Here is an 11,607-nt window from a genome sequence, read left to right on the forward strand (position 1 = left end):
TCTTCACTGCTGGCTGCTGTCAATATTGTGATTGTTGTTACTTTCAAAGCAGTTTCTCTTTCAGTTTATGTAACTAATGCATGGGAGCAGATTGCAGGGAGACCTTTGAGCTGTGCCAAACCAGTCAAATGAATAAACCAACTCTGAGTCATGCAACGGTCTCCACTTATAAGAAGATAGTGGTCACATTGGTGACATTGCCTGGAGAGCTAGCTAGCACTAGTGTAAGTAAGAGAAGAATCTTGCATATCACATTACGGGATTTTAACTAACTCTTATAAACAGTTTTATGTTAACAGTATAAACTCTTAAATATATGCCTACATTTTGAGTACATTATTTATTCAACACCAAAGAACACCTCATTGATAATTTCCATTATTTAATCAATCAAAAAGTTTACATTTGGTTTATGTATGAAGAAATTAAACTAAGAAGTCAATAAATTAGATATTATCATGTAATCTCACAGAAATAAATCTGTTACTAGGTCAGAAATGCCTAGCAAGCTACTGTAGCTTTCTTAGTACAATTGGCTGTTTAATCAGATTAATAGGAAACAGGCAATTCAGTTCATGTCAACAGAAGGGCATTGTTCGAATTACCCATTTATTAATTCTTAAGAGGTTAATAAATAACCTATTTTAAATAAAATAAATCACTTCAGATAACAATTGTGTCCCTGGCACATATAAAAGTTAATAGATGCATAAAGATGTATGGAAACTGCTTAGTGTCAAGGTTACTAGATCCAGCCCCAGACCCTAGATTCTCACATCTGTGTTTATACTGGAGCCTGATTGGCCCAACTCCAGCTGAAAAATAATTTTTTTGAGGCAACATTTCCTCTCTTCTGCCAATTGAAAGTCTTAGCTACTCTATAGGAGCAAAAAAATAGCAACAAAATATAAACGACCTCATTTCACACCTCGGCACATCATTCTGATTGCTCCACCATACTCCAAAGTGAGCACATTTGCTTTTGTTTACTGCAGTTATAAACCTGAAACTGTATTCTACTTGGCCTACATCATCAGATTGCTAAATCTAGAAAGAAAATGTGAAAAAGTTCAATAAATACTTTACTCTTGGTTATGCATTTAGTATTCGCTGCTAATCTTAAACCATCATATCCCCTGGTAAACTTTAATTTGTCTTGGCTTTTAAGAAATAATAACAAAAGAAACAAAAGGGCAGGTGATCTGAAAATTACAAGTCTATATATACATATGATTTGGACAATCAGGTGTTAATGTTTGTGTGAGCTAATTCATTTTAATATACCAGGCAGAAATACTCAGGCTTCCAATCTCAAGTCACTTTTGTAAATAGTATCCTCTCTAATGGGGGCAGCTACGTGTCCTTGTGAACACCTGGCTGAGAACATGCTCACTTTCATGTGTGCTCTGAGCTGCTTCTCCAAATAAAAATAGAAACTAGTTTGCAGCACCACACGGGGCTCCAGTGTATTATATGAGCCTATCACTGGTTTCCTTTGATATCTTATCTATTGCATTAACTCAATAAAATAGAACGCAAAGCTGGGGACAAACTGTAGGAGGGCTCCCCTTGGAAAAGACATGCAAGACCTTTAAGCTGAGGTTTTAACTTATCTAATAAAAGCCAGTTAAATGGAAGCTAATACTTCATTTTTCACTCCCTTTATTAAAGATCATAAGTACTGCATCTCAGGAGTAGAGGAAATAAAATAAATATATGGAGGAGTACAGGTGGAGGCAATAAAGAGTATGGCTTATCTATTTTCTCAAGATTTAGGAAGCACTTAAAGCCAAAACTCACAGGCAAGCATTTTAAAAATCCACAACAAAGGCTCCTGCTCCTTAACAAATACAGTGGTCCTTTCTGGATGCAGTAATCCTGCTTGATTGTTTAGTAGAATATAAACAGCATAATCAGGGAGGATGCCACCCACCACTTCCTCCATATTACACTTTTATATCAATTTAGTAATTCAGAGAAAAAATAGATTGAATAATCCACTCCCCTGTTCCCCGACCACCCAAAGAAAAACAATACTAAAACTCAAACTCCAACAAACCAAACTAAAGGAAAGTGTTCCACCTAGAGACTGTTTTCATGAGTCAAAGTAGATGAGAGCTTATCTATGAGGTGAATATTATTTTAACCTATCCTTGAAAGTTTGTAGCAAAAAAATTAAGCAAAAGGTATTGCCCCTGGTGTAATTAACAATGTTAATCTTCTTTTTCCTCTCTATGGTGATAAAGGAGTCATTTTTATATTTAATTAATGCAGAGCATCATTTTGGAAACTGGCTAATGAGCCTCTGATCACATTACCATGAAAATGTGCATTAACATTGCAACTGAGGAGGCTGTTTCATGTGTAGCAAATCCACTTTGTAATTAGCCCACTGTGAAATGAATCATGTTAGGGGGAAATCTGAGGGAACCAGTAGGCAGTGGGCATTTGGCTGCTGCTGTGCCCACAGACCACCAACATCCCAAACATTGTCTTTCATTAGCAATATTGTTTAAACACAAAAGTAGTGGTGTGCCACAACTGGACAAACTGGAAGAATGGAGAAATAAACTTTATTTTGACAAACCAGAAATTTGGACTTGAGCATACACTTCAGGAAAATCTGCCTAAATCAAATGGTGAATACATAAAATTCTATGAAAACTATGAGGGCTAGGGATATAGTTTTCTTATTTTTATTCTGAAAAACCCTCGGATATACATAGATAGACATCTGAATTTATACACTTTTTCCTAGAACACATGCAGATATTGTAACAAGCTCTTGAAATTAATTTCTAGTACTAAACAGGCAAAAAATTACAAAAAGGATCCAAGAACAAGTGAAAAAAAATTCCTTTATCTCCTTTTTAAGCTAAGACATATCATATATTTTTTTTCCCTCATATAATACAAATATACTGGGTCTTCCTCTTAAACCAAAGCAAAAATTCCTAATTAATCAAATAATTCCTCTGATTAATAAGATCTGGCAAGAAACTTTTCCTGTCTATAAAAAATAACTGAGATCACAGACCTATTAAATCCCAATATTTATGCAGACAATGATACATTTGATTTTCAAATGTCAACACTATTCCAAAATGAAAGAGGTGTCTCAAAATATGACAGACATGGATCTCAGTGTTACTCTTTTTACTTGACTGACATCTTGGCAGGAGATACAAAAAATGTTAAAAAGAATCCCACAGGAAGTCATCTGAAGGGGGAGTGGCAAGGAAGCTGAAAACTGCCACCCAAAAACAAAATAAAAAGCCCCCAACCAGCAAGTCTGTCCTCAATTCTGAAATCTACTGAAAGAAAAAATAAAGCTAGCCACAATTCATTTACCATCTTTTAGACAAACACAAAGCCTGGCTGTTTAGCTGCTTAGGTATCAGACCCTGCACTCACCTGGGAAACTTCATACAGCAGTTTGTAGTGTTCCTCTCTTTTCTGAAAAGTGCACAAATTGCAGCCCATTCTAAGAAGCAGAGAGAGAGAGCAAATCTTCTAATTTCCCCAGAACTGAAAGGCAAGTGAACTGAAAGGGAATCACCCTCCAGACTTGACTACTGTTTTTCATCAGTCACTTCAGTCCAGAAACAGACAAACCGCTGTTAGCTGGAAGCACAAGCCAGGGTGGTGTGTAGCAGCATGCTCTTCTTCGCTTTCCCTAAGTATCTTGCACTCACGGATACACACAGAGAGTTTCCAGTCAGTTCATGGCAACACTCCCCCTGTCTCTGCATCAGTGCACATGACTACACAGATTCCAGCTCATGAATATTAATAGTGCCTCATTGATTATTTATGACAGAACATGTTAGCAGGGAGGGGTGTCATAGCTGCTGCTGATGACAGATGAATATTCACTAATTAAGAAGCAAATGTAGTGTGGTTAAACAAAATTCACTTGTGTCAATAGCATCTCTGTTTATTAAGGATAAAGGGGTTGAGCATAGGGCATTTCAAAAAGAACATACACTTAATTTCTCCATTGATATAAGCTTTTAATATGGGAATAAGAAATTCAGAAACAAATATATTTAGTTCCCATCTCCATGTTTTGCAACAATTAGAAGAAATATTTTCAGCATTATTAAGGATAGGGGAAGATGAATAGGAGCAATTATTTAAATTAATAAAATAATCAGAAGCAAAGAAAAATTTGGGGAGTGACAGAAACAGAAGATGGGTGGTGTCATTCAGAGTTTTAATTGTGAATCAAAAATAAATAAATAAATAACTGAATAGTTTCATTTGTAAAGACCATTACTTCCTAGAAAGAAAATAAGGCATATTTTTTTAGTCTAACATTTAAGCAGGTGTGAGTACATGATACTTGTACAAATAATAAATATTTTAATTAGATAATAAGGGCATATCTATTGAATATGAATTTACAGCACTATAATGCATGCATATCTATATTCAAAGATTAGATAAATACAATGCCTTTCCTGAGAAAAATTTCAAATGCATATAGTATTTATGCTAATTTTATTAAAGTCATATATAATATTTCAGAAAGCTGACTTTGGCAATATTTAAATTCTAATGTAATGCACAATAACTCCATTTATACTTCTATATCTACAGTTCATTATGTACGAAGGTGAACACAGACTTAAAAACTAAGCTTAGATGTTTAGATAACAGAAGTAATGTATTTAATTTCACACTTTCACAAACACATATATTGTACTGCAAGCTGGCAATTTTTGTCTCTTAAAGATATATTACAAACACCTAAAGCAGATAATGAAAGAAAATTCCTTTTGTTCCTCTACTGACTTATCCACAACCTCTGCTAATTAAGAAGTATGTCCTTGTTCCAGCACATCTTTAAACTGGACAGGCTAGCAGGTGGGTTCCAAAGCAAAAATAATTACTTGGAAACTGATGACTCTGGTTAGGAATTACATTGGATCTTGAAGATTTTTAATTGCTCAACACTTACACATAGCTACTTTTGGGGGTCTAATTTCCTAAAAGTGCTTTGTCAAATGTTTAGAATCGATAACAGGAAATGATTCTAATGAGTACTAATTGTTAACAAATTGGCTTTGCAACTAGTAACACCTCAACACCAGCAAGTAGCAAGGAGATGAGCAATCATCTGCTGCTTATCAGCTGTTTCCCTTGGGATGCAATAATCCGATTTTCTGGGCCTAATTTCACCTAACAGCCTGGATGAAAGCCAAGATGAGAGACCTGGCATCGTAATTGGGAACAGTGCATGTGAACAAAGTTCACCAGGACTTCTTGTAAGTTAGAAAACACTGGTGGTAGATATTAATTATTTTGATTCCTTTATAGAAAGAATGTTTTCAAGGTGGTATTTGAGGGAACCTTTATGAAAACCAGTGGAGGCCACAAACAGAAGCAGTCTCTTTAGGTGCAGTTGTCAAACACGTATGTTTGGTGATTTTTAAAATTGTAATTTTCTCTGAGTGTCTACACCACTTCCCCTGAAGTGTTCTTATGCTAGAGTTCACATCCTCAAAGTAAGCACTGCTTATTTCTTTGAAGGATTCTGTATTGCTGAGCTGCGTAAGAATTAATGATTTTCAGGTGTTTAAATTCTGTACATTAAAAAGTCAGATCAAAGAATTAGAATGCAGTAAGGCAAGGACGGTTCACTTATCTATCAATGAAAATGCTTCTTCCACTGATAAAACTTCTTTATGCAACAGGTCTTAAAAGCTAAGTAGGAAACTTAATTATTAAAGCTAGTTTTGCTTAGGGGAGCTTTCTTATGGTGTTTTGTAGTTGGCTTTTATAGAAAAAATAAACAATGATAGTTTTAAAAATATTTTCTTAGTCATCAGAAAATAAAGAATAAACATCCCCATGAAGTAAAGCAGTTTCAAATTGAAGTTATTCTTTCAGGAATTTCTCTTGGCTATTTTCTTTATTCATTACTAGTCCCCCTGTTCTTTTGTTTCTATTTCAGGAAGCAAGGGCAGCTTCTCTAATCATTTATCAAATGCTGCCCTTGGCCCATCTGTCCTGGAAAGATTCTATCTTCTGCTTCTAATGGGCTCATCCCATAGAAGTGAAGGGTGATTTGAAAAGGGTAACCCATAATTCCAAAGTTCTCTAAATTTCATTAGAACATGAGGGTTAGGTTTCTCAATGATTAAACTACAAAATCTTTTATTAGATTATAAAGTTTAAAGTAGATAGGAAAAATGAGTTAATCTGAACAATGTTTTAAAAATACAAATGGATTAGATGTTATATGTCTTGATCAGTAATAGTAATTGGGGTTATATGGATTAAAAATAAGCAGAGAACAGATGACTATCTTTCCAAGTATCCTTAGGGAAAAATTCACCAAACTATAAAATCACATGTTAGGTATATATTTCGAGATATAGTTATTTATTTTAATTGCCTTTGTGTTAGTTTACTCTCCCCAAATGCTGTGGCATTCAAAGTGGGACATACGTTTGTCGAGATCTAGACTGACATCTAAGAGGGCTAAATGAGAGGCAAATAAAAGAAAGGAATCAAGAGTTTATCTTGCTTTTCCTCTATCAAATGTACCATTAAGTCACTAAACAGACGGTGAGGGTGAGTTTCTCTTTATTGAATTATTCTAGCCAAAAAATTGAGGAATGATAGAACATGCTCATGCCAGCAATCCTTAATGAATGGATCTAGTACTGAGAATTAATGGTTGCTAATATCACACACACATGCATGCAAGCAGGCATACACGCATGCATGCATGCACACACTCACAGACACAAGAGATAACTGGATGTTATGTACCACCTGACAGAAGAAAATGAAATCAATTTTGAAAGAGCCTATCCAAAAGTGAGAAAATTACAGGGAATGTGGAGGACAGGTTGAAATATTAAACTATTTCATGAAGATACAATCAGCCCAATTCAGACTGTGGGCAAGTCAACATAGATAGATTCATATTTCAGTTTCTGAGAAACAGAGAGAAAGGGAAGGAAAGAGAGAGGGAGAAGAACAGAGAGGGAAGGAGGGAGGGAGGAAGGGAGTAGAGAGAGAGAGACAGACAGACAGACTAGAGATAGATAGATATGATGGGGAGGAAGTTTATAGATTTTTAAGAGACTTCAGCAACATTAACAAACAAGAGTTAATAAACTAGATACTTTAGGTATGCACATCGTTTGGGTGATAAAATTATAACAAAAGTAAGAAAATGATTACCAAAAAAGTCAAGATGATGATTACTCTTTAGAGGGATATAGGTGGCTGTGATTAGGAGGGGGCGCCCGAAAATTTCACTGTGACTAACAAAATTCTAACTCCTGATCTGGGTAGCATTTTGCTAGGTGGTCTCATTATAATTCATTTGATCAACATTTGTTTTATGTGATTTCTATATTTTTGCTACCTTTACAAGAAGACATTTTAAAAACTGAAATGCCCTATCCCTGGTGGCAAAGGCAGCACATAGTTGCAGTTCCTACTCTGAGAGGGGTGGAAAACACAAATACGAATCTTTTGAATCGCCAGTCCCCTGAGTCTGTGACAGCTGCCATAAATTGTAGATGATCCTTTTCTTTATTGCCTTTGCAATGACTCTAATGTTCTTTTTCCTCTGCTGGCATGGAAGTTCAGTAGGTAACTTCACTCTATTACTCTCTCTGTGTCCTTGCCACAGTCATATGTGGACATTCCAATTAGGCCTATCACCTACCTTGACACCCAGTTTACACATTTCTGTTCTAGTTCCAATCATTTTAGACACTTTTGAGTAGATACTTAGCTACCTAACATTTTCTAAAGTTTAAAATCTTATATTCATTCATAAGGCAAAGAACCTGAGGCTCAGAGAGACAACGACTTAATTAAGGTCAAACTGAGTAGGGAGATCTGAACTCAGTTCTCCAATTAGAAATTCTATGGTTGAAGTCAATAGCTAATTTGCTGAGCTAACTGTAGCAGAGGAGGCTAGAACTATATCAGTATGCCTTTACCTGATCCTGAGGCCTGAGAAAATGTAGGATAGCACTCGAAAGTGCTGAAATTGAGAGAGAGAGAGAGAGAGAGAGAGAGAGAGAGAGAGAGAGAGAGAGAGAGAGAGAGAGAGAGAGAGAGAGAGAGAGAAAACTTTAAAAGGTTAAATCTAACCTAAAATAAGGATGTAACTTTACTTATCAAAGTATTAAAATCTTTTTATATATCATGGCAAAATACTTTTAATTAGCTCATACCCTTGATAACCAGTCATTAGGCACTGCTTGAAGGCACACAAGAAATGACCAACTCATCAGGTTTGCCTGGGACTTTCTGAGCATTAGCATCAAGGTTCCATATCCTGAGAATGCCCTCAGTGCTGGGCAAACTGGTACCTTGAGTGCGTAAGTCATCTTTCTAGGCTCCAGGAAAACTGAATGGCTGTGTACAGGTTTCCATCTGCCTATCTTTGTCCCAGATTTTATCTCTTCCTTCTTATTCTTCAGAAACTCCCACGAATCAGTTTATTGACTGTTTGTGGTCCAGTTTAAACTCTCTCTCCTTCCTGGGCTCATGAAACTAAAGTAGTCATCTCTTCAACATCTGAATCTACGGTGCATTTTATCCATACCCATCTCAAGACACATCACTTCTATTTTGCATCATCTTTATATACGTGCTTTGCCTCCCTTATTGAACTCTAAGACATGTGAGGGAAACAGTAACATAAGTCTTGGGCAAACTAGGATGAGTTGGTCAATTGACCTTTGAATTCCTGAAACTCCTAGCATGGTGTCTTTCACATTGTAGGTCTTCAATAAAGCCATATTGAATAAACGACTAGGAAATGACAGCAGACCTGATTTTCGCCAAGTGACACAAATTTGTGTTTTTGTATCTATACCTAATTGCCAGGTGACTTTTTTTCCCCCTAATGTGGGAAATATTAACTTGAAGGACTCAAGAACTATAAATATAAGGTATATTTAATTTGGTTCAATTATGCAAACATAAATTTGAGAGTCTGTGAAATAAAAATCTCTGTGATAGGTACACAAATGAATAAGGTATGATCACATGCAGTTTATCATTTATTGGTGTCTTTATATGTATATACTATATATACATTTGAAGTTATACACTGCTCCACATATTAGTCATATATCAACTTATTTTTTCCACAAGTACATATTGGACACTTATCATTTGACTGATGGTATATGAATGTCAGGTGTTTGGAATTATGTACTATCTCATTTGATTTTCACAATGTCTTTGCGGTAAATATGCTAGATAGTATTCCTTATTTATTAATGAAGAAATAATTAGATGTTGAAAGTCTCAGTGTCAAGAGACCTAGAGCCTTTGCCTTTTGACTTGAATCTAGTTTTTTTTTTTTTTTTACAACCTTCTGCAATAACAACTAATATCATGAGTTTACAAAAAAAGCTTCTGCTGATAGTGCCCATGTTTGAGCCACTTGCATGGTTATAGCTCAACAGATAAATGTGTAATCAAGCATCCTTTTCACATTGTATTTCCTAGATGACCATCTTCATTTTGCATCTATAATAACTGCTTGGTGAATGAAGAGTACTTTACCAACTTATGAACCACTACGAATTGTCAAGTTATAAGACTAGACTCTAATGGAAGGAATTGGGTTCCTGTCTGAGCCTTGTCACTATTACCTTATGGCTTTGTGGATCTTACAGCCTCTGAAATAACACCTTGCAAACTGATCGTAAAAATGGAATTAGATAAAATACATGAGAAAGAATTTGTGAACTGTGAAATATTTTGTCCATATTGGTGAGCTGGTTCAGCATGGGTTCTAGAGCCACTCTGCCCTGGGTCAAGTCTCAGCTTCCCTAATTTCTATCTATGTGATGTTGGGAAAGTTATTTTTTAAATCTTCTCTGTTTCTTGGTTTCTCATCTCTAAAACAAGGATAATTATAGTATCTACCAAACAATTATTGAAAGGGATAAAGTTGGTATGATGATAACATGTGTCAAGTGTACCTGGCACATAGTGTGTACCTGATACATATTGGCCACTAGTAATTATATGAATAATAATATAATAATAATAATAATAATAATAATAATAATAATCTATTTTAGAGTTCTAGGTTATCTATCTGTTTCTAATTTTTCTGTCATAATAAATCTCTACTATATTATTTGAAACTTATTTCATTGAAACTTTAGAGTCATACTTCTATCTACCTTATTCGATATTGTACACTTATGTTGGTCCTTCAACAACTTCTAAAAGGCTGTTTCCTATTCCTTTGTATAACAGAAATAGTGGCCTGAGAAGTACTTATTTCGTAAATGTCACACACACACGCACATACTTCCGCATAACGAATGTAATGTAATATAGGCAGAGTAATAACTCTGTCCTTTTTATTTCTTTAAATGCATAATGTGTAAGTAATGTGGACATAAGTGTACAGAATTCAATGACAGCATGAAGCAAGATTCATGCAATTGTGAAATAGGTAGCCCAAAGACATTTCTTTGAGGAATCTTAGTGATTACTAATGTAGCCCAATATATTGGCTTTCTTGATTTAATCATCTATAGGCCAACTGGCCATGTATTTTCAAAAGTATGTTTTGGTAACATCACACTGTTTAGTAATGTCATAGATAGTTTCCCCAGAACACTACTATCACCATTTTTAATTTACAAAAGTGGTCTAGCAAATGCTCAATAAATACTTTCATTCGACCAGTATTTACTGAACATTACTATGAGTAGAGCATAGTGGTAACCCCTAAACATTTTTTAAACTGAGAGCTAACACATTTAGTATTTTCTGAATACCAGTCACTGTTCTAGTATTATAAGTTATTGATTTCATTTAACAGATATCAGCATTTGGAGGTGGGTACTATTAATATCTCCTCTTGACATGGGTAGTAAATGGGTTGCATTAGTGGGGAATGGGGGAGCTAGGACATAAACCCAAGTAGTTTGTATCCACTGCTTAACTAGTATTTATACTGCCTGTCACTCAGAGATAGTTATCATTATGACAAATTCCTAGATGGCTAGAAGAAGCATTTTGGTGATGCTCACAGCACACTGAGATGTAAGGATTTCCCCAAGGACTAGAGGGTATAGTCTAAAGTTAACTCCCAGTTTCTGAGTTGTATCCTCAAGTATGGCTGCACAAAATAGATTGAATAAATCTAAGCAATTTCATAACCTTACTCCGTTCCACTGATGATGGGGTACTGCTACACTGAATATAACTGTAGAACACTTTTTCTTGTTAATATTTATTATAGTAGGGAATATATACATTGACAGTAGGGCAGTCACATCTCAATAATCATCAACTGTTACTTAAGACCAGTAAATTTAGAGGTTTTAAGAAAAGTGAAGGTATAGACTTGCTGATGACTTCCAAATTTAAATCGTAGACTTAACTTCTCTCTTAAGCTTCAGGCCCACTTATTTACTGACTACTACATTAATATATGGGCTCTTAGCACAAGCCATAGTACATCAAATTCAACTTATCAAAACTAAGTCATAATTCTCTTTCCCCCAAACTTCTGCTCTATGTGTGCTCTACAACCAAGAATGGCCTGATGATCCCCAGGTGCTCAAGTCTGAGGTCTGAGCGTCTGACTTG

General features: G+C 35.4%; 1 protein-coding gene across 2 annotated transcripts in view; it reads right to left on the reverse strand.

The window, feature by feature from the left end:
• The window catches only part of PDZRN4 (PDZ domain containing ring finger 4), a 327,717-nt gene that overhangs the window by 124,426 nt on the left and 191,684 nt on the right, over nucleotides 1-11,607 (reverse strand). The window contains exon 1 of one of the 2 annotated variants that reach the window (XM_006916894.1): nucleotides 3,415-3,741. The exons of the other annotated variant lie outside the window; for it this stretch is intronic. Coding sequence (XP_006916956.1) covers nucleotides 3,415-3,483 — 69 coding nt within the window. The 5' untranslated portion in view covers nucleotides 3,484-3,741. Of the gene's footprint in view, nucleotides 1-3,414; nucleotides 3,742-11,607 lie in introns of those variants that run through there. 2 annotated transcript variants of the gene reach the window in all.

The sequence above is a fragment of the Pteropus alecto genome, unplaced genomic scaffold, assembly GCF_000325575.1.
Source record: "Pteropus alecto unplaced genomic scaffold, ASM32557v1 scaffold196, whole genome shotgun sequence".
Taxonomy (NCBI): Eukaryota; Metazoa; Chordata; class Mammalia; order Chiroptera; family Pteropodidae; genus Pteropus; species Pteropus alecto.